General features: G+C 48.6%; 1 protein-coding gene across 5 annotated transcripts in view; it reads right to left on the bottom strand.

Annotated features, from left to right (window-relative positions):
- Nucleotides 1–26,886, bottom strand: part of NOD2 (nucleotide binding oligomerization domain containing 2) — a 275,792-nt gene that overhangs the window by 71,376 nt on the left and 177,530 nt on the right. For all 5 annotated transcript variants that reach the window (XM_063945323.1, XM_063945319.1, XM_063945321.1 and 2 more), the window contains 2 exons: nucleotides 19,586–21,371; nucleotides 7,704–7,787 (listed from right to left, as the gene is read on the bottom strand). In XM_063945323.1, coding sequence (XP_063801393.1) covers nucleotides 7,704–7,787; nucleotides 19,586–21,371 — 1,870 coding nt within the window. The remainder of the gene's footprint in view (nucleotides 1–7,703; nucleotides 7,788–19,585; nucleotides 21,372–26,886) is intronic.

Consider the following 26,886-nt stretch of genomic DNA (forward strand, 5'->3'; position numbering starts at 1 on the left):
CATGAAAAGTATCAGTGTCTTTTCTTCAACAAGTACAACAGATCTTACTTTGGGGCTCATTTACATTTGAAAGTCATTTTTATGACATGTCTCTCAGATGGAGTCGCACACGCCCACTTTAAGACCGTGTTTATAGTTGATGCTTCACTGAAATTATTTTTCTCTGACGTCCTAGCGGATGCTGGGAACTCCGTAAGGACCATGGGGAATAGCGGCTCCGCAGGAGACTGGGCACAAAAAGAAAGCTTTAGGACTACCTGGTGTGCACTGGCTCCTCCCCCTATGACCCTCCTCCAAGCCTCAGTTAGATTTTTGTGCCCGACCGAGCAGGGTGCAATCTAGGGGGCTCTCCTGAGCTTCTTAGATAAAAGTTAGTTTTAGGTTTTTTATTTTCAGTGAGACCTGCTGGCAACAGGCTCACTGCATCGAGGGACTAAGGGGAGAAGAAGCGAACCTGCCTGCTTGCAGCCAGCTTGGGCTTCTTAGGCTACTGGACACCATTAGCTCCAGAGGGATCGAACACAGGCCCAGCCTCGGAGTCCGGTCCCAGAGCCGTGCCGCCGGCCCCCTTACAGAGCCAGAAGCAAGAAGAGGTCCGGAAAATCGGCGGCAGAAGACATCAGTCTTCATCAAGGTAGCGCACAGCACTGCAGCTGTGCGCCATTGCTCCTCATGCACACCTCACACTGCGGTCACTGATGGGTGCAGGGCGCTGGGGGGGGGGCGCCCTGAGCAGCAATATTAACACCTTGGCTGGCAAAAATACATCACATATAACCCCCAGGGCTATATGGATGTACATTAACCCCTGCCAGAATCCATAAAAATGCGGGAGAAAAGTCCGCGAAAAAGGGGCGGGGCTATCTCCTTCAGCACACTGGCGCCATTTTCCCCTCACAGCTCCGTTGGAGGGAAGCTCCCTGGCTCTCCCCTGCAGTTAATACACTACAGAAAGGGTTAAAAAGAGAGGGGGGGCACAATTTAGGCGCAGTATACAATATATATGCAGCTATAAGGGAAATCACTTTTTTATAGGTGCTATCCCTGAGATATATAGCGCCCTGGTGTGTGCTGGCATACTCTCCCTCTGTCTCCCCAAGGGGCTTTGCGGGGTCTTGTCCTCTATCAGAGCATTCCCTGTGTGTGTGCTGTGTGTCGGTACGGCTGTGTCGACAGGTATGTGGAGGATAATGAGGTGGAGGCGGAGCGAATGCCTGTAAATATGTTGTCACCCCCTGTGGGGTCGACACCGGTGTGGTTGAACTTATGGAAGGATTACGTGAAAGTGTCAACTCCTTACATAAAAGGTCGACGACACGGAACAGCCGGCTACTCAGCTTGTGCCTGTTCCAGCATCTCAAATGTCATGGGGGGCTCTAAAATCGCACGCTACCTCAGATAACAGACACAGATGTCGACACGGATACTGACTCCAGTGTCGACATCGATGAGACTGGTGTACCCTCCAAATAGGTCCACCCGTTACAGGATTGAGGCAATGAAAAATGTATTACACATTTATGATTATACCCCAGGTACCACATAAAAGGGTATTGTGTTTGGTGAGAGAAAACTATTAGTAGTTTGTCCTGCATCTGAGTAATTAAATGAGGTGTGTGAGGAAGAGTGGTCTTCCCCCGGTAAGAAATTGATAATTTCTACAACGGTTATTGGCAGCGTACCCTTTCCCGCCAGAGGATAGGTCACGCGGGGAAACACCCCATAGGGTAGATACAGCGCTTACACGCTTATCAGAAAAGGTGGCACTACCGTCTCCGGATACGGCCACCCTGAAGGAACCTGCTGATAGAAAGCAGGAGGTTACCCTATAAGATATGGTCACACACTAGGGCATTATATTGCGACCAGCCGTTGCTTCGGCATGGATGTGCAGTGCTCCTGCTGCGTGGTCAGATTCCCTGTCGGAAAATAACTATGGATAGGGACAATATTTTGCTGAAAATAGAGCATATAAAAGACGTGGTCTTATACATGCGTGATGCACAGAGGGATATTTGCCGGCTGGCATCAAAAAATAAGCGCTAGGTCCATTGCCGCCAGACGGGGGTTATGGACTTGGCAATGGTCAGGCGATGCCGACTCGAATCGGCACATGGAAGTTGCCCTATAAGGGGGTAAAACTGTTTGGGGATAGTTTTTCAGACCTCGTTTCCACAGCTACTGCTGGGAAATCGATTTTTTTTGCCACAGGCTACCCCACAACAAAAGAAAGCACCGTATCATCAAGTACAGTCCTTTCGGCCCCAGAAAAGCAAGAGGGCTAGAGGCTCATCCTTTCTGCCGAGAGTCAGAGGTAGAGGAAAAAGCTGCAACACACAGCTAGTTCCCAAGAGCAGAAGTCCTCCCTGCGTCCGGTAGGTCCACAGCATGGTGCTGGGGCTGCTCAGGCGGACCCGGGTACGGTGGGGGCCCGTCTCAGATATTTCAGCGGACAGTGGGCTCTCTCACATGGATCCCTGGGTCCTTCAAGTAGTATCTCAGGGGTACAGGCTGGAGTTCGAGACGTTCTTCCGCCCGTCGTTTCCTAAAATCTGCCTTACCGGCACCTCCCTCTGCCAGGGAGACGGTGTTGGTGGATATTCAACACTATAATCACAACAAGTGATTGTCAAGGTGCCCCTCCTTCAGCAAGGAAGGGGCTACTATTCCACAGTGGTTGTGGTACCGAAACGGTTCGGTGAGACCCATCTTGAAATTAAAATACTTGAACTTTTATATCAGAAGATTCAAGTTCAAGATGGAATCGCTCAGGGCGGTTATTACGAGCCTGGACGAGGGGGATTACAGGGTCTCCCTGGACATCAAGGATGCGTACCTGCATGTCCCCATTTACCCCCCTCACCAGGAGTACCTCAGATATGTGGTACAGGACTGTCACTATCAGTTCCAGACGCGGCCGTTGGAGTTGTCCACGGCACCGAAGGTCTTTACCTAGGTAATGGCCGAAGTGACGATACTCCTTCGCAAGAAGGAAGTTTTTATTATCCCGTACTTGGACGATCTCCTGATAAAGGCGAGGTCCAAAGAACAGTTGGTAGTGGGGGTAGCACTCTCTCGGGAAGTGCTACAACAGCACGACTGGATTCTCAATATTCCAAAGTCACAGCTGGTCCCGACGACACGTCTTCTGTTCCTGGGAATGTTTCTGAACGCAGACCAGAAAAGAGTGTTTCTTCCTGTGGAAAAAGCCGAGGAGTTGTCATCTCTAGTCAGAGACATCCTAAAACCAGGACAGGTGTCGGTACATCAATGCACACGAGTCCTGGGAAAAATGGTAGCTTCGTACGAAGCATAATTCCATTCGGAAGACTCCACGCAAGGACGTTCCAGTGGGACCTGTGGGACTAATGGTCCGGGTCCCATCTACAGATACAACAGCGGATAACCCTGTCAGCAAGATACAGGGTGTCGCTGCTGTGGTGGCTGCAGAGGGCTCATCTACTAGAGGGCCGCAGATTCGGAATACAGGACTGGGTCCTGGTGACCATGGATGCCAGCCTTCGGGGCTGGGGTGCAGTCACACAGGGAAGAAATTTCCAAGGAGATTTCGCTTCACATAAATATTCTGCAGCTAAGGGCCATTTACAATGCCCTAAGCCAAGCAAGGCCCCTGCTTCGGAACCAGCCGGTACTGATCCAATCAGACGACATCACGGCGGTCGCCCATGTAAACAGACAGGGCGGCACAAGAAGCAGGATGGCGATGGCAGAAGCCACAAGGATTCTCCGATGGGCGACCTACACCCAGGAGAATGGGGACTTCATCCAGAAGTTTTCCAAATGCGGGTAAACCGTTGGGAATGACCACGGGTGGACATGATGGCGTCCCGCCTCAACAAGAAGTTGAAAAGATATTGCGCCAGGTCAAGGGACCCTCAGGCGATCGCTGGGGACGCTCTAGTGACACCGTGGGTGTACCAGTCGGTTTATGTGTCTCCTCCTCTACCTCTCATACCCAAGGTACTGAGAATAATAAGAAGGCGAGGAGTGAAAACCATACTCGGGGTTCCGGATTGGCCATGAAGAGCTTGGTACCCGGAACTTCAAGAGATGCTGGCAGAGGACCCTTGGCCTCTGCCGCTCAGACAAGACCTGCTGCAGCAGGGACCCTGTCTGTTCCAAGACTTACCGCGGCTGCGTTTGACGGCATGGCGGTAGAACACCGGATCCTAAAGGAAAAGGGTATTCCGAAGGAAGTCATCCCTACCCTGATCATAGCCAGGAAGGATGTCACCGCAAGACATTATCGCCACGTTTGGCGAAAATTTGTTGCTTGGTGGGAGGCCATGAAGGCCCCGACGGAGGAATTTCAACTATGTCGATTCCTGCACTTCCTGCAAGCAGGGGTGACGTTTGGGCCTCAAATTGGGGTCCATCAAGGTCCAGATTTCGGCTCTGTCGATTTTCTTCCAGAAAGAACTGGCTTCACTGCCTGAAGTTCAGACTTTGGTTATAGGAGTACTACATATTCAGCCTCCTTTTGTGCCTCCTGTGACACTTTTTGGATCTCAACGTGGTGTTGGATTTCCTAAAGTCGCATGGGTTGAGCCACTTAAAACCATGGAGCTAAAGTATCTCGCGTGGAAAGTGGTCATGCTGTTGGCCTTGGCCTTGGCCAGGCGTGTGTCAGAATTGGCGGCTTTGTCATGTAAAAGGCCTTATCTGATTTTCTATATGGATAGGGCAGAGTTGAGGACTCGTCCTCAGTTTCTCCCGAAGGTGGTCTCAGGTTTTCACTTGAACCAACCTATTGTGGTGCCTGCGGCTACTGGGGACTTGGAGGATTCCAAGTTGCTGGACGTAGTCAGGGCCCTGAAAATTTTATTTTTCCAGGACGGCTGGAGTCAGGAAAACTGACTCGCTGTTTATCCTGATGGCACCCAACAAGCTGGGTGCTCCTGCTTCTAAGCAGTCTATTGCGCGCTGGATTTGTAGCACTATTCAGCTGGCGCATTCTGCGGTAGGATTACCGCAGCCTAAATCAATAAAAGCCCATTCCACAAAGACGGTGGGCTCATCTTGGGCGGCTGCCCGAGGGGTCTCGGCTTTACAACTTTGCCGAGCAGCTACTTGGTCAGGGGCAAACACGTTTGCAAAATTCTATGAATTTGATACCCTGGCTGAGGAGGACCTGGAGTTCTCTCATTCGGTGCTGCAGAGTCATCCGCACTCTCCCGCCCGTTTGGGAGCTTTGGTATAATCCCCATGGTCCTTACGGAGTTCCCAGCATCCACTAGGACGTCAGAGAAAATAAGAATTTACTTACCGATAATTCTATTTCTCGTAGTCCGTAGTGGATGCTGGGCGCCCATCCCAAGTGCGGATTGTCTGCAATACTTGTACATAGTTATTGTTAACTAATCGGGTTCTGGTTGTGAGCCATCTATTCAGAGGCTCCTCTGTTATCATGCTGTTAACTGGGTTTCATATAACAAGTTGTACAGTTTGATTGGTGTGGCTGGTATGAGTCTTACCCGGGATTCAAAATCCTTCCTTATTGTGTACGCTCGTCCGGGCACAGTATCCTAACTGAGGCTTTGAGGCGGGTCATAGGGGGAGGAGCCAGTGCACACCAGGTAGTCCTAAAGCTTTCTTTTTGTGCCCAGTCTCCTGCGGAGCCGCTATTCCCCATGGTCCTTACGGAGTTCCCAGCATCCACTACGGACTACGAGAAATAGAATTATCGGTAAGTAAATTCTTATTTTCAAAAGTAGGCAAGTGTGCTGCACAGTTCAAGGATCTATGAGGTGACTACCGCACAATGCTTTAGAGGAATTTATGCATAGATTGTTATAAATATTAGAAAGGCAACAATTCACGAGGAGTATATTTATATGTACTGAGAACATACACTGATGTGCAATAAGGTGGGAGCACACTAGGCGACATGCTCTATGAACGACATCGCCTACCCCCCCCCCGTCAGCTGCTAGTCGTACACACTGAGTGATATGCCGACCATATCGCTCAGTGACGTCATGCAGTGCAGGCAGCTCATGCATGTCCGACGGCGAGGGTCGTTGACGACCCGCAGGGTCGCGCATGGCTGGTCGACAGCGGCATACATACTTGCTGTGAAAGTGAGCAACGTCGCTCAGGAAGGGTGAAAATGAGCGACGTCGCTCATTTTCTCAGCAAGTGTGTATGCACCTTTATTCACGTTTTATTTACTGCATATGTGGCCTGTTAATATATATAGCAAAAACATTTACATAAAAAGAATCTCACAGTGTATGATTACACAACAGCTACAGAGATGACTACACTATTGTGCTGGTGTGCCCGTGGTACTGTAATACAGTATGTGGCGGAATGCACCCAGGAAGCATGCATGAGAGATGCAGGCTCGTTTCCTCCCTTTAATGGTATTATATGTTGGCAGTCCTCAGCTTATCAGTACAGTAGTTTGGCTATGACTACTGTTTGTATGCAGCACTGTTTATTAATACTTTATTCTTGCAGCTGTGTTTTCTATCACAGGCAGTAATCTCCTATGCTGGATAAACATCTTAAATGCAATTTTCTACATGCATTCATCATGGTGTTGCCAATTCCACTAGCTCTGGGACATACAGTAACCATGCTAAAAATACAGGACACGCCAGTCACCACATTTTGTGCAAATTCACCCTTTAGTTTGGGTATGAGGATTCAGTATGATATCCCGGCTGATGGGATGCCGGCAGTCAGGATCCCGCCAGTCAGAATACCGGCAGCGAGCGCAGCAAGTCCCCTATATCCCGACAGCCGGTATATTAACTACATCCCGGGTATGATATGTCGACAGTCATAATGTCAACATTCATCATGTAGACTGATAAAATGTCGACAAGTTAGAATGCTGACATATTCCTGGTGGCCCTGCAGTGACTTGCCTGCACCTGATAGCTGCAGCCGCATCTTTCGGGTCCCGACGGTCATGTGACTGAGACTTCCGGGTCTGACCGCCGATCCTCTGGCATTGGTTGAGTATTTCTCCCCTATCCCTAATCCTTGCCCCTAACTCTCACTCTAGTGCTTACCCCTAACCCCCTCTCCACAGCCTAACCCTAACTTCCCCCCACAGCCTAAACCCAACACACCTGCCTAATCTTAATGTCGAAATTTTAACAATGTCGACACATTGCCTGTCGACATCTTGACAATTTTTACATCATGCCTGTCAACATTGTGGTATCGACATTATGAATATCTAAATTTTAATTGTTAACCTTCTGATTACTCCATCTTTTTATAGTTAATAAAATAAAGCAGGATTATAGGATAGTGAGTGGAGTCTCACTAGTGACTTTGGGGCACATGTATTAAGCCTGTAGAATTGATAAAATGGAAGGTGATAATGCACCAGCCAATCAGCTCCTAACTGTCATTTTTCAAACCAGCCTGTAACTTAACAGGAGCTGATTGGCTGGTGCGTTATCACCTTACACTTCACTTTTCCAGGCTTAATACATCTGCCCTATAGTGTAGGTGCACAAAGTTACTGGTTACCAAGCTGGATAGAACTATCTGTAAAGCAAAAAGAAAATAACTCTAGTTGTTCACAATGGGGCATTTGGTTTAATCCATAAATAGAACAATGACCTTTACAATTACAGTTAAAGACGTTGACAAAGTCAATAGGTTTGCAAGGCCATTGAGTTATATGGATGGCATGCTTCATTTAAGTCACAAGTACTTACGCAATCTTCTGGAAGTGTGGCCACTGTAAAGCATGCTTCATGAGACATCCCAGTCCTTTGTCAGAGATGTTATTATCTCTCAGACTGTAAAGAGAGAAAGCTTTCTGTCAATTTGATTGGACGTTAACACAGCAGTTCATTAGGAGCTAGAGCAGTGGTTCCCAACCTCGATCCTCAAGTACCTCCAACAGTTCATGTTTTCCAGGTCACCTAGCAGTTGAACAGATGTATTCATTACTCACTGACACATTTTAAAAGACCCACAAGTGGAGCAAATTATTTCACTTGCAATCCTGTGAGGAGACCTGGAAAACATGAACTGTTGGGGGGAGGATCGAGGTTGGGACCCACTAAGCTAGAGGGTCAGGCTGCTAGTGCCTATAGCAAGTGTGGCAGGATTTACCACAAGTGGTTGGTACATCCGCCCAAAGGGTCTCTCCCTCACCAATACTCCTTGACTTGATTGCCACCAATGGTATATATTAGTGACTATGGGGGTCATTCTGACCTGATCGCTCTCGCTGCAGTTCTTTGCAGCGCAGCGATCAGGTCAGAACTGCACATGCGCCGACGCATGGCTGACAGCCGACGGCTGTCGTTGCCTAGCGATCGCCTCTGCCTGATTGACAGGCAGAGGCAGTCGCTGGGCGGGAGGGGGTGGCACAGCGGTGTTTGCCCGCCATTTTGTGGGCACGGTCCAGCCAATGCAGGCGTGGCCGGACTGTGCGGGGGGCGGGCAGCAGCGGCTGCGTGACGTTACACGCAGCCACTGCGGCCCAGGGCAGCGACGAGTAACTCCCGGCCAGCCGAAGGAGCTGCGCTGACCGGGAGCTACTCTTCCAAGTACAAAAGCATTGCTGCTGTGTGATGCTTTTGTACTTGGGCGGGGGGTGCAGACCTGACATGCGGGGCGGACTAGATCCTGTGCTGGGCGTCCCCCTGCATGTCAGTGTAAGTGATCGTAGCTGTGATAAATTTAGCACAGCTACGATCAGGTCGGAATGACCCCCTATGAATGCAAATACCAAAAAAGCATGTAGATTTGTTAAATGGTGCAGCTGTTGCCTTCCAAGGTAAAAAATAAATAAATCAGTAATTATCAAATAAACATCTAGATTTACTTGTAGTCATATATTTATATATTATGAGTAAAGAGTAGGGTTTAGAGAATGTTGTCAACAAAACTCCCTGTCCTACTTGTATGTGTATTGTATTGAATTTGGTAGGGACATGTCAAACTGCAGCTAACATGCTCAAAATGTTCACAGCAGCACATAATATTTCAGGAGTCAGGGGTGCTGATCTTATTAGAGAGCATGCCAGCAGAGTAACTAGACCTTGGTTTCCACAGTAAAAAACACACAGCTTGGCTCCCACATTTAAAAGAAAAACTGACAATGGCGCCAACAAGAAAAAACACATACACACATTGGCCCCGACAGCAAAATAAAAATAGAACACAATAATCAATGATTTCAGCCACAGGAAGAAAAAAACAGAAAACACATTGGTTTATTGACCCCACAGCCAGGAACAAAAATAAGACCACATTGATTCATTTTTAGCACCTCAGTCTTCAGCCATTCAACCCTTAGCACCTGCTCAACCTTTCAGCTGGAGACATCACCGCAGACGGAGTATTCACCACAGCCTGCCATGCATCAGTGTCAGTGACTGTGGATACGCAATATATGATATCAGTTAACCCCACCACATCAATGTCGTAGGTTCATGCACGGGCACGTCTGGCTAGGTTATGGGGAAACAGGATAAAGCATGGTGGGTTTGGATTCTCGCAGCCACACTGCGCCCACTATGGGGTGGCACCCTTGTGTGGCCACTCTGCTGGAGCGGGCATCCAGCCAGCCTTATATGGCAGCCTGAGGACTGCAGTGCTCTGTGCAAGGGTTCCAGTACTCTGTGCAGTGTGCTACTACATGCAAGAAATAAACCTGTATGTACTTTGCTATGCTGGAGGTGTACACTGGCTGAGTTTGAGCATACCTGTATACTATGCTGCAAAATCCCAACCTACTTCTATGGGTTACACAACCAGGCACTTGTGGTGCACAGAGGGTAGTCCCTAATCTCCATCCAAAAATCTTACCTCCATCGCAACATGAAACCCTGCTGCTGCAGAGTGCATACCAGCTGGCTAGCCTGGTTCTAGCATCAGTGTCAGCCACGAACTTCCTGACGGGGACTCATTCTGCCACTGCTCTTGGAGGTGGGTCCTAAGCTCTACCTTTGTGTAATACCTCACACGTCGTATGCCCCATGGGCCATGATCCATAGGGAGATGGGAAGGAGAGGCAGGCAACAGGATGAGCGGGAGGTGAGTAGCAGGGCAGCTGGGAGGCCGGTACTTCCTCCTCACCGAAGGCTGTGAGAACAGAAGCATATTGCGCAGCCCTGCACCGTGGCCCTATCAAGGATGGAGTGCATGGGGAGCGGCGGGCCCTGCAGGCAGTCCGGGACCCATAGCAGCCACATCCTCTGCACCCACAGCAGTTACATCACTGGAGCCTCATGCGATTATTAGAGATGAGCGGGTTCGGTTTCTCTGAATCCGAACCCGCCAGAACTTCATGTTTTTTTTCACGGGTCCGAGCGACTCGGATCTTCCCGCCTTGCTCGGTTAACCCGAGCGCGCCCGAACGTCATCATGACGCTGTCGGATTCTCGCGAGGCTCGGATTCTATCCCGAGACTCGGATTCTATATAAGGAGCCGCGCGTCGCCGCCATTTTCACACGTGCATTGAGATTGATAGGGAGAGGACGTGGCTGGCGTCCTCTCCGTTTAGAATTAGAATAGATTAGAGAGACACTTGATTTACTAATTTTGGGGAGCATTAGGAGTACTCAGTAGTGTACAGTGCAGAGTTTTGCTGATAGTGACCAGTGACCACCACTTTTATTTATAATCCGTTCTCTGCCTGAAAAAAGCGATACACAGCACACAGTGACTCAGTCACATACCATATCTGTGTGCACTGCTCAGGCTCAGGCCAGTGTGCTGCATCATCTATTATCTATATATAATATTATATATATCTGTCTGACTGCTCAGCTCACACAGCTTATAATTGTGGGGGAGACTGGGGAGCACTACTGCAGTGCCAGTTATAGGTTATAGCAGGAGCCAGGAGTACATAATATAATCCGTTCTCTGCCTGAAAAAAGCGATACACAGCACACAGTGACTCAGTCACATACCATATCTGTGTGCACTGCTCAGGCTCAGGCCAGTGTGCTGCATCATCTATTATCTATATATAATATTATATATATCTGTCTGACTGCTCAGCTCACACAGCTTATAATTGTGGGGGAGACTGGGGAGCACTACTGCAGTGCCAGTTATAGGTTATAGCAGGAGCCAGGAGTACATAATATATTATATAGTGAGTGACCACCAGACACACAGTGCAGTTTATTTAATATATCCGTTCTCTGCCTGAAAAAAGCGATACACACAGTGACTCAGTCAGTCACATACCATATCTGTGTGCACTGCTCAGGCTCAGGCCAGTGTGCTGCATCATCTATATATATTATATATCTGTCTGACTGCTCAGCTCACACAGCTTATAATTGTGGGGGAGACTGGGGAGCACTACTGCAGTGCCAGTTATAGGTTATAGCAGGAGCCAGGAGTACATAATATTATATTAAAATTAAACAGTGCACACTTTTGCTGCAGGAGTGCCACTGCCAGTGTGACTAGTGACCAGTGACCTGACCACCAGTATATAATATTAGTAGTATACTATCTCTTTATCAACCAGTCTATATTAGCAGCAGACACAGTACAGTGCGGTAGTTCACGGCTGTGGCTACCTCTGTGTCGGCACTCGGCAGCCCGTCCATAATTGTATATACCACCTAACCGTGGTTTTTTTTTCTTTCTTTATACATACATACTAGTTACGAGTATACTATCTCTTTATCAACCAGTCTATATATTAGCAGCAGACACAGTACAGTGCGGTAGTTCACGGCTGTGGCTACCTCTGTGTCGGCACTCGGCAGCCCGTCCATAATTGTATATACCACCTAACCGTGTTTTTTTTTTCTTTCTTTATACATACATACTAGTTACGAGTATACTATCTCTTTATCAACCAGTCTATATATTAGCAGCAGACACAGTACAGTGCGGTAGTTCACGGCTGTGGCTACCTCTGTGTCGGCACTCGGCAGCCCGTCCATAATTGTATATACCACCTAACCGTGGTTTTTTTTTCTTTCTTTATACATACATACTAGTTACGAGTATACTATCTCTTTATCAACCAGTCTATATTAGCAGCAGACACAGTACAGTGCGGTAGTTCACGGCTGTGGCTACCTCTGTGTCGGCACTCGGCAGCCCGTCCATAATTGTATATACCACCAAACCGTGGTTTTTTTTTCTTTCTTTATACATACATACTAGTTACGAGTATACTATCTCTTTATCAACCAGTCTATATATTAGCAGCAGACACAGTACAGTGCGGTAGTTCACGGCTGTGGCTACCTCTGTGTCGGCACTCGGCAGCCCGTCCATAATTGTATATACCACCTAACCGTGGTTTTTTTTTTCTTTCTTTATACATACATACTAGTTACGAGTATACTATCTCTTTATCAACCAGTCTATATATTAGCAGCAGACACAGTACAGTGCGGTAGTTCACGGCTGTGGCTACCTCTGTGTCGGCACTCGGCAGCCCGTCCATAATTGTATACTAGTATCCAATCCATCCATCTCCATTGTTTACCTGAGGTGCCTTTTAGTTGTGCCTATTAAAATATGGAGAACAAAAATGTTGAGGTTCCAAAACTAGGGAAAGATCAAGATCCACTTCCACCTCGTGCTGAAGCTGCTGCCACTAGTCATGGCCGAGACGATGAAATGCCAGCAACGTCGTCTGCCAAGGCCGATGCCCAATGTCATAGTACAGAGCATGTCAAATCCAAAACACCAAATATCAGTAAAAAGCCTCTTTTTTTCTTTGCGTCATGTGCTGTTTGGGGAGGGTTTTTTGGAAGGGACATCCTGCGTGACACTGCAGTGCCACTCCTAGATGGGCCCGGTGTTTGTGTCGGCCACTAGGGTCGCTAATCTTACTCACACAGCTACCTCATTGCGCCTCTTTTTTTCTTTGCGTCATGTGCTGTTTGGGGAGGGTTTTTTGGAAGGGCCATCCTGCGTGACACTGCAGTGCCACTCCTAGATGGGCCCGGTGTTTGTGTCGGCCACTAGGGTCGCTAATCTTACTCACACAGCTACCTCATTGCGCCTCTTTTTTTCTTTGCGTCATGTGCTGTTTGGGGAGGGTTTTTTGGAAGGGACATCCTGCGTGACACTGCAGTGCCACTCCTAGATGGGCCCGGTGTTTGTGTCGCCACTAGGGTCGCTTATCTTACTCACACAGCGACCTCGGTGCAAATTTTAGGACTAAAAATAATATTGTGAGGTGTGAGGTATTCAGAATAGACTGAAAATGAGTGTAAATTATGGTTTTTGAGGTTAATAATACTTTGGGATCAAAATGACCCCCAAATTCTATGATTTAAGCTGTTTTTTAGTGTTTTTGGAAAAAAACACCCGAATCCAAAACACACCCGAATCCGACAAAAAAAATTCGGTGAGGTTTTGCCAAAACGCGGTCGAACCCAAAACACGGCCGCGGAACCGAACCCAAAACCAAAACCCGAAAAATTTCAGGCGCTCATCTCTAGCGATTATATTAGTGATGCTCAGGCAGCATGTGATGGGCAGTGTCATGACGTGTGGAGGGAATAGAGGATAGCCAGAAACTTCAAAATGAGAAGATGAATGTGGAATCATTTCAAAAAGGTTCAAGAAGAAATTGTTGGCCATTTCCCTTATTACAGGAAATGAATTCCATACACCCAAGTTGTTGTAAATTTACTCCAGTCATTTTGAAATGACGTTTGAAATGTATTGCTGTGAACATTTCTCCTGCCTATAAGCACATGCTGAGCTAAGGCTGGGGTCACACATAGCGGTAAACGCGCTTGGCCGGGAGGGGGGTTCTGTGTGCACATGGATCCTGTTCTGCGGAATGCCGCAGAACAGGATCCGGCTAGTGACATATGGGATTCCACTGTGCTGCACTGTGTGAACACATACATTGAAATGTAGGATCCCCGCTATGTGTGGCCCAAGCCTTACTGTAAGACCAGGGCAGGACAATTATTTCACTCTGGGGCCCACTAAACAAGTTTTATTAGCTGCCGAAGGCTGCTTATAATGAAAAAAATAAAATATTCACAGTATTTATGAATATAATTGGAATGGTATTTATTGTAAGAACAGCTAGTGTGCAGTACAGTTTACCAGTGATTGACGTACAGAGAGCATCCTAGTGGCTAACACTTCCTGTCACTGGCAGACATATACGGGGTAGGCTCACTGGCGTGTTTATGATGGGTGCAGTGTATGCGGTACAGCCGGGCCCCCGGGGGTCCAGAGGGGCCCACACCGCACACCCTGCACCCATTAATTGAAATACCCTCAGGAGTCCTGCGGCGCAGCAGCAGTGCTGCCGGTGATTCGCGCATGCACAGTAGGAAAATCACTGGGAAAATGGCCATCGCACCATTTTCCCGGAGATCTGCACATGTGCTGTAGACTCTGGGGCAGCGCTAGGATCCCCTAGGGACCCTAGTGCTCACTGTCTACACATTGCTTCGGCTAGAGAGAAGGGGGCCCAGCCGGAGCCTGCACACGGGCTTCCTCCTCTCTAGAAACGCCCCTGGGTAGGCTACCAGAGCTAAGACCACCATATAATACAAAGAGCACTGGGGACCGCTGTTAAGTGCCTTGAGTCCTATTGGAGAAAGAGCGCTATATAAATAAAATTATTATTATTAATATTTTTATTATTATTACAATACAGAGAGCATCAGTGAGTCTTGTACAGAGGATCAACTGCCAATAAAGGAATGTATGCAATATATAAGAAAATAGAAGAACCATAACTCAATTTTAAGCAATAATTTATTTCCTGCATGATAAATAACTAGAGATGTGTGCGGACTCTTGTGTTTTGGTTCTAATTTCATCCTCGTATTTTGGTTTTGCATTCGGATTTAGGTTTGGTTTCAAACCGATAAAAAAAAATTGATAATCATTGCTAACAATTGTTAATAAATAAGAAAAACAGCTAAAATCATGTAATTTTTACAAAACCAGAAATTAGCTTTTAAAATGTGAATTCTGATCCACAGGAAGAACCGGTTCAAATCTGATCTCCTTGGGGGATCCATACTGGGTTTTGGTTTAGTTTGGGTCCACATAATTCGGTTGGATTTGGATTTCTAGGAACCAAACTATAAATCTCTATAAATAACTACACTTTCACTATTGCATACCTCCCAACATTGGCCCTCATTCCGAGTTGTCTGCTCGCTAGCTGCTTTTAGCAGCCGTGCAAACGCTAAGCCACCGTCCTCTGGGAGTGTATCCTAGCTTAGGACCGCAGAGCGGTACCAACATTTTTTTGAGCAGTTTCAGAGTAGCTGCAGACCTACTCCTAGCTTGCGATCACTTCAGACTATTTAGTTCCTGTTTTGACGTCACGAACACGCCCTGCGTTCGGCCAGCCACGCCTGCGTTTATATCTGACACGCCTGCATTTTTCAGCACACTCCCTGAAAACGGTCAGTTACCTCCCAGAAACGCCCCTTTCCTGTCAATCACTCAGCGGTCAGCAGTGCGACTGAAAAGCGTCGCTAGACCTTGTGTGAAACTACTTCGGCTGTTGTGAAAGAACATTGCGCATACGCATTGCGCCGCATACGCATGTGCAGAAGTGCCGCTTTTTTGCCTAATCGATGCGCTGCGACCGAAAATAGCTAGCGAACAACTCGGAATGACCCCCATTGTAATCGGCCAGGTTGAGACTCCTGCGCATGCCCATAAAGCACCCTCTCCCTGCCACTGCCCTTCACCTTCTCCCCGTCACCAACTGCTTCTCCCTCTCACCATTTTCTGTCACTCACTGCCCCTCTGTCTCCCACTGTCTGTCCCCATCACCTCGCTATCATTTCTCTCTCTTGTCACCCTCATCCTGTCACCCACTGCCTCACATACAAGCTGGGGAGTGGGTGAGGAAGCTGGCATAAGGGACTGGGTGAGGAAGCATGATGAAAACAAGGGTGTGGATACGGCAGTCCCTTTAATGCCACAAAAATAGAACAAAACGGAGGCTGCGCTCACGATTAAATAATACAGTGTTGACTAATTTCCAAATATGTCAATTTAAAGAGACAATTTAATAAAAAGGTACCTTTGAAAAAGCTGCAAGCTATATGCAACGACACGCGTCAGGCGTTACCTATTCCAATGACAGCTTCAGCAGTATCCAGCTAATCCTGCCCACAGAGTGGTGCGGCCCCTGTACAGCCGATCACAGCAGCTGTGTCAGTGCCGGCGGTATCCGGGGGGTGCACAGGGGCGGCCCAAGTGCAGACACCTGTGCTTGCGGAGAGGCCGCTCCAATCCCGCACAGGTTACATTGGCAGCGGTGGGTTTGGCCCCGGCTGAGGAGCTGCTCCTGTGTGAGGAAGAGAAGACCCCTAGACTTCCCCAACCCGCCACCCGCGGACATGGAGCAATGTGTGATGGTGGTGCCAGAGCTGGAGAAAGTGCTGCAGAAGTTCGGGTGGTATGGGCAGCACTCTGAGTTGAGCCTGCAGGAGCTGATCACGTGCACAGGCGGCTGAGGAGGGAGATCCTGCAGGCAGCCGGTAAGGGTCAGGACTCAAGGGTAACGGAGTATGGCCGGGGGGAGGGGCAGCAGTATGACAGACTGGTGGTGGTGGGGGGTTTGTATAGACAAATGGGCGGGAGATGAGTGCTGTCAGAGCAATATGACAGATGGAGGGGTGCTGTCAGAGCAGTATCACAGGCCTGTGGGTAGGGGTCACCAGGTACAAAGCAGTGTTCTCCCCAGGCTATATTTTTCTGGTGGTCAGCCCAGCAAAAATCCCCCCTGCTGCCTGGCACCAGCACTCACCCCTCCTGGCACAATGATTTTCCCGGGATAGTGACGCATCTGAAAAGCAGCGCCACACTGACGTCAGCACTGCGTGACTTTTGGACATGTCATGTGTTTGTTACTGGGGGGCATTCTGTGTAGCTGGCAAGCGGGAGCAGTATATGGGCTGGTTATCAGCCAAGCAAGCAAGTGGGGACAGTATCGGGGAGCTGCTAAAGAAAAATGATATGCATCCACAAAACAGCTAGGCAGTATCTGGGAGCTCTTTTAAAACACAGTTGTCCACAGAGCAATGGGGGTCATTCCGAGTTGTTCGCTCGCAAGCTGCTTTTAGCAGCTTTGCACACGCTAAGCCGCCGCCTACTGGGAGTGAATCTTAGCATATCAAAATTGCGAACAAAAGATTAGCAGAATTGCGAATAGACACTTCTTAGCAGTTTCTGAGTAGCTTCAAACTTACTCGGCATCTGCGATCAGTTCAGTGCTTGTCGTTCCTGGTTTGACGTCACAAACACACCCAGCGTTCGCCCAGACACTCCCCCGTTTCTCCAGCCACTCCCGCGTTTTTCCCGGAAACGGTAGCGTTTTTTCGCACACTCCCATAAAACGGCCAGTTTCCGCCCAGAAACACCCACTTCCTGTCAATCACACTCCGATCACCAGAACGAAGAAAAAACCTCGTAATGCCGTGAGTAAAATTCCTAACTGCATAGCAAATTTACTTGGCGCAATCGCACTGCGGACATTGCGCATGCGCATTAGCGACTAATCGCTCCGTTGCGAGAAAAAAATACAGAGCGAACAACTCGGAATGACCCCCAATGTACGAAGGCCCACACCAGGCGATTTCTTGATGCCACCTGGCTGGAAAAAAATTCTGTGAAGAACACTGTATATATTTCCCTAACCCTCACCTTTTCCCCCAGCATTGTCCCAACTGCTGCCTGCCCTCACCCCCCATAATATGTGATAGGACCCAGAAAAAGTGGTGTAGGACCCCAATTTTTTAAAGTGAGGGGTCCCTGGGACCCACAAATTTCTTTGCTCCGCGCGATCACTAAACAGGGCATTCCCACATTGGATAAGTGTTGTGACAGCATCTAGTGAGTGTGAGTGGAACTTGGGGCCATTCAGAGTTGGGTGTACACAAAGATCCGGCTGATCTCAGACTCAACAAGGATAGGGCTATTGCAAATGTGTGCTGTCAATACCACTACTTCCATTCCTATACTGTTCTTCTGAACCTCATTCATGTTTCATAAACGTTGGGACCTACCAACCTCGCCCTTTATTGAAACATAGAATTTGATGGCAGATAAGAACCACTTGGCCCATCTTGTCTACCCTAAACACAGGGGTGTAATGCGAATTGCGGGCACTAAAAAAGTTAGAGGGCGAATCACAGACCACCACCCACCCGCGGGCCTCTGTACATGCAGCTGCAGAACAGGAGGAGGAGCAGAGCCGGTGCACACTAACTCAGAGACTAGGTAGGGCACAAGGCAGGCCAGAGGCAACAGCAGGAGACACTGACAGTCAGTACATGCCGGAGCTCTGCCGCCCTCTTTATATGTCTCACTGTCGACTTGTAGCTGTGCAGCAGGGTGACTTCTGTCCTGCAGCACCACTCTCTGCCCCCGCTGCTGCAGCACCTCTCTCTGTCTAGCTTAGCTGCTGCAGCACCTATCTTTCCTGGAAGCTGCAGCACCTCTCTCTGCCCTGGCTGCTGTAGCACCTCTCTCTGCCCCGACTGCTGCAGCACCTCTCTCTGCCTCACAGGCTCCTAATGCATAGCTCTCTCTGCCCCTCAGGCAATTCTGTGACATTATTGTCATTGAGACGTAGTGGGATTATCAGGTCTGGGGTGGCAGTTCTATGGTATTATCTTCGTTGAGGCATTGGGTGATTATCAAGTCGGGGGGGGGGGGGGGGGGTTGGTGCATTATATTCAATGAGAGTTTGGGGGGTCAGATTTGGGACATTATTTTCGAGGCACTGGTAGAGTATCAGACCTGGACGGTTCGGTTTTGGGGCATTATTTTCATTAATAGATTGGGGGGTTATCAGGTGTGTGGGGGGTCACATATGGGGCATTATTTTCATTGAAGGATTGGGGGGTTGTGAGGTCAGGTCAGTAGGGGCATATATAGTGTTTTTCATTTATTTGAAAGTAAATAATTAAATACAGCTACTTCCATAGCAGCTCTACTGTGGTGTAACATTTATAAGGGACTCTACCATAGTGTAATGCGAATAACGGACACTACTGTACGGTGTAATGTGAATTGGTACTATTTTGTGAACACGCCCCTTCCTAATGAAGCCAAACCGTCGGAGTGCACTGTCCCTATTTTAAACATGGGGGGAGGGGGGGGGGGGGGGGAGGGGGGGGGACCCAAGGGAAACTTTCACCCTGAGCTCCACAAAGTCTAGAACAAACCCTGTCACCACTTTAGAATTCTTAAATATAGTTTCTTTTCAAATGTAACATGCCACCACATGTTGGCTGTGCCCCCAATTCAGTATAGGGGAGGGGGCGCCAAAACATACCCTTGCTCCAGGCACATAGCTACACCTCTGCCTAAACACATGTACACTTTTCGTACTGTTGGAGGAAACCAGAGTATTTGGAGGAAATCCACCCAAGCACAGGAGTATATACAGATTCCACACAGTTAGGGCCATAGTGGGAATCGAACCCATGACCTCAGTACAGTAATGCTAACCATTACACCATCTGTACCGACCAATTTAAGAAAAGGATTACTCATTAAAGTTTCAACCACTAACTCGCAAGGTAGTGTAATGAATAAATAAATAAAAACAGCAATTTATATTAAAGAATGAAAAAAGCACACACTTACTACAGAGCGTGACATTTGTGAAGGCAGGGTATCAACTGCTCAATTCCAATGTCACCAACAGAATTGTGATCCAGCTGTATGCCAACTGGGTTCTTTAAATGCTTCAGTACATATGCCAATGCTGTGCATTCAGTAGGTCCGATCCCACAGTAAGTCATCTTCAAGTGATCAACCACAAGACCTTCCACTGCTCTCTTGGACAGTGGAACATTTTGCATTTCATAAATACACTTTATGAGCCATACAAATTCAGGCATAGCATGCATGCTTTTCTTTTCATCCCTCACGGCAGGTGGTATAGACTTAAAGTGTTTCTGGATACCTCTAGCCAAATATCTCTTAATGGTTTTACATTTCCTAGGCAGTTTTTCTGACTTCCATGAATCAAGCAAAGTATCATAAAGTACAGAGGAGAACTGACCAGAGACAAATGTTGCTGTGATCTGGAGATTTCGAATCTCCATGTTCTGTATTATAGGATTATTTGGTCTTCCACCGAGTAAACATGGAAGTAGCCTTTGTACAAGCGATTCTCTTGTTGACTTCCTGTTCCATTTAAATAACTGATATAGAGAAGTAGAATCCACATCATCACTCAATGCAATGTACAGTGCTGCAAAAAAGCACTGGAAAGTGATATGAAGGAATTCATAGTATTGAGTAGAAATTAGTTGTTCATTTGCAAAATTCTTGGAGAAGACAAGAAACCCTAATGATTTATCTTCTTCTGTAACATCTGCGTTAGCAAGATCTTGATCAGAAAACACATACATCCCTTGGCAGAGACCACTGAAAGAGATTTTACCAAGGTGCCTAATTGAATTCAGTCTTTCGGACAGAATGTTCTTCTTTAGAGATGAATTTGGTGAAGAATGAATAAGAAAATGTTTTAGAGTTAGAAAGTACATATCAGTCATGGTCTGCGGTGTTTTGTCACCACATTCAATGAGTTGCTTATGACACTTTGACACTATCCAGCAGAAAACCGGAATTTGACAGAGCCCATGAAGAGAGGAATTGGCTTTTACCAAACTGACGATGTCGTCTGATGTGTTTGGATGATGCTTCTTCATAAAGAACTCAATCCCATCTTCTGAAAATCCCTTCAAATGAAATTCTTTTTTGACATATTTCCGCAAATCTGCCGTCACAGTATCGGGTCTGCTGGTTACTACTTTTATACAGTCTTTAAGCAAATTTCCTTGGATCAGGTTAAAAACAATGCTTGCTACATTTGTAGACTCAATTGGAGAACAATGCTTTATATGATCTGTGAAAGCAAATTTGAACTCATCAAATCCATCAAAAGTAATGAGCACTTGGCCAGGATTGTCCAGAATGAACTGGAATATTCCATCCTGAAGTTGTTCTGATGGCCAGCAACATTGCTCGAAAAGAAGTGATTTTAGAGAAATCGGCTTGTCGATGCAGCACAACCTCCTACAACTAAATGGGAAGATGAAGCTGAATTTTTTAAATGCTCGACCTTCAGCCCATAGATGCTGGATTTGCTGTAGCAATGTACTTTTACCACTCCCTGCATGTCCAAGTATTAGAACAGTATCTGCCTCTTCATTAACAAGTCCTTGGGAGTTAAAAATGTCGAGAAGTCCCTGGTTCTGGAAACCTTGAATATGTTCTGACATGTTTGAAGTTTTTGGTATCTCCAGAACATTCTCTGTGTAGATGTCCTCCAAGCACATATTCTCAGACCCATCGTATGTGCTAAGGAACTTTGTCTGGGCAGAAACGGTGCTTTTCAATTTCTTCTGATATGCCAGACAAACTAAGACAAAAAAAAACAAAAAACACACAACTCAACATAGATGACAGTGTTTATACAAAATTATTCTTAGTATTTCATTGGTAATATATCAACATATTTAGCATTATTTAATTATTGTGGTTACCAGTAAAAAATGTAAAAGTAATAGGTAATTGTATATGCAAAATGTGCACACCCTTGATCAGGTGGGTGACTACAACTGAAACTTTCCAACTTAAAGGTTGATGTATCAAGCAGAGAAAAGAGTGAAGAAGTGGACCAGTGGAGAAGTTTCCTATAGCAATCAGTCATCTTTGAGGAAGCATTTAAGTACATTCTATAAAATGATAGGAAGATGCAGATTCCTATTAGGAAAAGCACCTGGTAAATAGTGACTGAGAGGCCTATTCATGATCCCTAATGGGCCCGGTACACATGCATGTCCGTATGTTTTTAATAATGGGCTCTTTCATAATTAGGAGCCTGATTGGGCACTCTAGTATTCCGCAAACCACGAAAAACCTATAGTTTAAAATGGCGTTGGATCTCAGAGCTCACATATATCTTCCCATGGAAAGCACAGTGCCAGAGTCTTTGTTTTCATTGTGCAGCGTCATCTTCCCGAAGTTGTCACTGGGAAGATGGCGATGCGGAGGAGGAGTAATCCGCTTCCCGGATCATGGTAAGTAATCTCAGGAGGGGCAGACTCAGACCCCACCAGGCCCCTCCAGCAAGCGCGGGCTAAAGTAGCTATAAGTGTACATGTATTTAAACTATGTTACTGTTATAGTATACATTTATACTACTATATTTATACTATATTTACACTCAGATCCGTAACTAGGTGTGGGCGAATGGTGCTTAGCACACAGCGCATTTGCGTTGTGGGCACACCATCCACATCCACCCCGATTGGCCGCCACTAGTTGCAGTGCTCCCCGCTACAATAAATTATAGTAGCTTTGCTCCTGGCTCCTTCGCTGCTGATTTATATTATAGCCATCAGCGCTGGGCACTGCAGTCATCTCTGTCTCTCCGTGTGCTCTCTGCCCCGCTCTCCCCCCTCATCGACTCCTGCAGCAGCACAAGTGTCTCCTCTCCACACCATACAGCGTAGGCCGGGCAGGGAGCCGCGCAAGGGATGCCGTAAGGACAGAGTTTTTCTAATAGACTGGCGGCAGCTCCAGCTGCCGAGTGCATGTACCACCGTCATTCTCCGCCGCCGCCATGGCCGCCCTCGCTCACAAGAAGAGAACGCCAGTACGGCTGATTACACAGGTACGTCTATGTCTCTTCGCTGTGTGCTCTGCCCCCCTCCTGCATAGGGACATCCAGGTGCTGGAGCTGCCTACTGCCGCTCAAATTAAGCCAAGCATCTCTATCTTCCCTTTCCATCCCCATCCCCCCTCAGTAATGTGTAAAAAGAGGTGCTCTGCTGCCTAATGTGTCAAAAGGGGACTTTGTCTGACTAATGTGTAAAAAAGAGGGACTCTCCTGTCGTAATGTGTAAAAAAGGGGGACTCTGCCTGCCTAATGTGTAAAAAGGGGGACTCTGCCTGCCTAATGTGTAAAAAAGGGGGACTCTGCTTGCCGTAATGTGTAAAAAGGGGGACTCTGCTACCTAATGTGTAAAAAGAGGGACTCTGCCTGCCTAATGTGTAAAAAGGGGGACTCTGCCTGCCTAATGTGTAAAAAGGGGGACTCTTCCTGCCTAATGTGTTAAAAGGAGGTTGTGCCTGCCGTAATGTGTAAAAATAGGGACTCTGCTGCTGTAATGCGTAAAAGGGGGACTCTGCTGCTGTAATGTGTAAAAGGGGACTCTACCTGCCATAATGTACAAAGGGGACTCTGCCACCGTAATGTGTAAAAGGGGACTCTACCTGGCATGGGCCCTCATTCCAAGTTGATCGCTCGCTAGCTGCTTTTAGCAGCAGTGCAAACGCTAAGCCGCCTTCCTCTGGGAGTGTATCTTAGCTTAGCGAAGTGCGATCGAAAGATTAGCAGAACTGCACAGGAAAAATGTCATGCCGTTTCTGAGTAGCTCCAGACCTACTCCTATCTTGCGATGAATGCAGTCTGTTTAGTTCCTGGTTTGACGTCACAAACACGCCCTGCGTTCGGCAAGCCACTCCCCCGTTTCTCCAGCCACTCCTGCGTTTTTGCCTGGCACGCCTGCGTTTTTTAGCACACTCCCTGAAAACGCTGAGTTGCTACCCAGAAACACCCACTTCCTGTCAATCATACTACGAACACTAGAGCGACTGAAAAACGTCGCTCGAGTTTCAGTAAAACTGCAAACTTTTTTGTAAAAGTACTTAGCGCATGCGCGCTGCGTACCATGCGCATGCGCTTAAATGCAGATTTTTCACCTGATCGCTGCGCTGCGAAAAACGGCAGCGAATGATAAACTCGGGAATGAGGGCTATAATGTGTAAAATGGGGCTCTACCTGGTGTAATGTGTGTAAGTGGCGCTACTGCGCGGCCTAATTTGAATAATGAAGACTTCTGTACAATGAATTATAAATGAGTATTATTTTGTTGACACGCCCCTTCCCCATGAAGCCACGCCCCTATATTTTTGGTATGTGCCTTGGCCCTGTTTTGTATATTGTGTGTGTGTGTGGGGGGGGGGGGGGCGCCGATGCTGTTTCTTGCACACAGCGCTAAATTGTCTAGTTATGGCACTGTTTACACAACATAGTGTATATCTTTGTTCTGCACTCAGATTCCCTGCCATCATTCCAATTCTGCAACAACAACAAAAATAATAATAAAAGATTATTACTGTATCATTTTTGGACCACCCTGTATGTGTGTGTGTGTGTGTGTGTGTGTGTGTGTGTGTGTGTGTGTGTGTGTGTGTGTGTGTGTATGTATATTGTAAAGCGCAACGGAATATGCTGTTCTATATAAGAAACTGTTAATAATAATAATGATAGATAGATATTAAAAATTAACTAAATAAAATAATTAACTAAATAAAATAACATAAATTCCAGAAAACTAATGCTTAAACTGCTGTATGAAGTGCCAGTCAGTACGCAATATGTAATAGATTTCCCAAACTGAGCCAACAGAAAGACCGCGTAGGGAACATAATGTGACCATAGCGGCATAAACGCACCGTCTGGGCTTCCGCAGCGCCGCTCGAGGCATCACCTTGGCCTGGAGGGGGTTAATGTTTTGTGGTGGGAGGAACGTAGAGAGAGGGCCGGGCGCCGATTGGCTGGATCATGGAGAGGGGGCTGTCCTGTCAGGCATATAGGCTGCTGACAGGATACTTCCTGCCTCTCTTCCAGCTCTTCTCGTGAGGCCTGCAAGTACTGCTCCCATTCATTATATTTATCCTTATTATCTTTCATCCTTTTCACACATTCATCCATTATACTTATTTCTCTCCCTCTCCTCTGTTCTTGCCCTTCTTTATCCCCTTTACTCCTTTCTGATATTCACCCTTCCTATCCTTGCTTCTTTTGTTACTCCTCTAACCTCCGCTCTCATATCGCTATGGCCGCCAGAATCCGCCCCAGCCGCACCGCTCGCCTCCCCGCCCGGCTCCTGGACGCTTCTGGGCCCTCATTCCGAGTTGTTCGCTCGGTATTTTTCATCGCATCGCAGTGAAAATCCGCTTAGTACGCATGCGCAATGTTCGCACTGCGACTGCGCCAAGTAACTTTACTATGATGAAAGTAATTTTACTCACGGCTTTTTCTTCGCTCCGGCGATCGTAATGTGATTGACAGGAAATGGGTGTTACTGGGCGGAAACACGGCGTTTCAGGGGCGTGTGGCTGAAAACGCTACCGTTTCCGGAAAAAACGCAGGAGTGGCCGGGGAAACGGTGGGAGTGCCTGGGCGAACGCTGGGTGTGTTTGTGACGTCAACCAGGAATGACAAGCACTGAAATGATCGCACAGGCAGAGTAAGTCTGGAGCTACTCTGAAACTGCTAAGTAGTTAGTAATCGCAATATTGCGAATACATCGGTCGCAATTTTAAGAAGCTAAGATTCACTCCCAGTAGGCGGCGGCTTAGCGTGTGTAACTCTGCTACATTCGCCTTGCGACCGATCAACTCGGAATGAGGGCCCTGATGTCCAGCCGGCACGGGGAATTACTGCTGCGGCTGCTGTGCGGGAGACCCGGAGCGCATGCGGCCGGGCTCGGCCACCCGCCCGGGCTCCCCCGCGCTTGCGCTCTCCATCCCCGCTGCTAGCCGCGGCGGGGGACGAAGCGCTGGGAGGCCGTACGCGGCGCACGGCGAGGGACGGTGTCCTGCCGTCCCTGAGCCCGCCGCTCGCGGCTACCCACGGCCGCTCTGATCACGTGGGGCCGGGACGGAGCTCCCGGCCCCGCGGATCAGCGGCCTGATTCTTCCTTCCGGGCGGCCGCTAATAATGCTGATGAGGGTGGGTGGGCGGGGGGTCGTGCGGCTGCCAGACCTGTGCAGTCTGGGCAGCGCGCGCGTGCCACAGTTGACCCTGCCACTTGGGAGGGCCTGGCCCCTCTGTCCGGCCCTCCCCTTCACCCTGTCAGGTCCGGCCTGCGCCCTCCCCCGACAGGGCGGGGCGTTGCCCCCGCCCCTCTACTGCACGTTTCCCTTTGCCGGTCGCGGATAGGGCGGGGCCGGTAGGGCAGGGGCGTTCTGCGTCCGCCCGCGGTGAGGCGGGACACCTGGCCTCTCCTGCCGTGGGTGGCCCCGGAGCGCCCCCCCCCCCCCCCCCCTTCCAGGGTATCTCGCCTGGCGCATGGCACTGCTGCCGCCGCCCATGGCTGTACGGCTCCGACCGGGGTCACTCACCCCGTCAGGGGGCGGCGTGCGCTGTCGGAGGGCGACCGTTCCCCCCCTCCTCGTGTCCGGTCGTCACCCGCCGATGTTGCTGCGGACGACTCACATTCCGACGTTGCGCCTCCTCCTTCCAGTGGTGACGACTCTTCGGTTTCTCATCCCGTGGCCAATGCTCGGGATCGGAGGCGGTCGCGGCGCAGGTGGTTAGCGCGAGATTTATCGCAGCGGGACGGCGATACCGTGACGCCCGACAGTGAGGGCTCCTCCGGGTCCTTGCTCCCAACGGGGGGTTTACGATCCTCCCGTGGAGAGCACAACTCGCGTGGCGGCTCTGATTCTCGTACGCCCGCTGCGGCGGCTGCACCCTTGGTGGACACCACCGCTCTGTCCGCCATTTGTGCAGCTGTTGTGTCGGCGGTGGCGCCCTTGTTATCCTCCGTACCCGGGGGACTTGGGTGGCCCGCTGCTTCTTTGGCGGATAGCATTGCGCAATCTCTAACCCCGCTTCTGTCCTCTGCCACGACGGTACCCCCGCCTGCCCCTCTCCCGGCAGCTGCGGGCCCAGTGGGGGAGCAGGGGAACTAAGTCTCTTTTGTCTCCCCAGCCGCGGACGTCGGGTCGGGAATGGAGTCTGTCGGTGCATCCTCCAGTTGTCCGGTAGCCGTTGGGACGGACGGTGTTCCCTCTCATGCAGGTGAGTCTTCATCGGACCCCGACTGGTCCCGGGGGAGTGCGGTTACACTCCAGCT

This window comes from Pseudophryne corroboree, chromosome 11 (assembly GCF_028390025.1).
Source record: "Pseudophryne corroboree isolate aPseCor3 chromosome 11, aPseCor3.hap2, whole genome shotgun sequence".
Lineage (NCBI taxonomy): Eukaryota > Metazoa > Chordata > Amphibia > Anura > Myobatrachidae > Pseudophryne > Pseudophryne corroboree.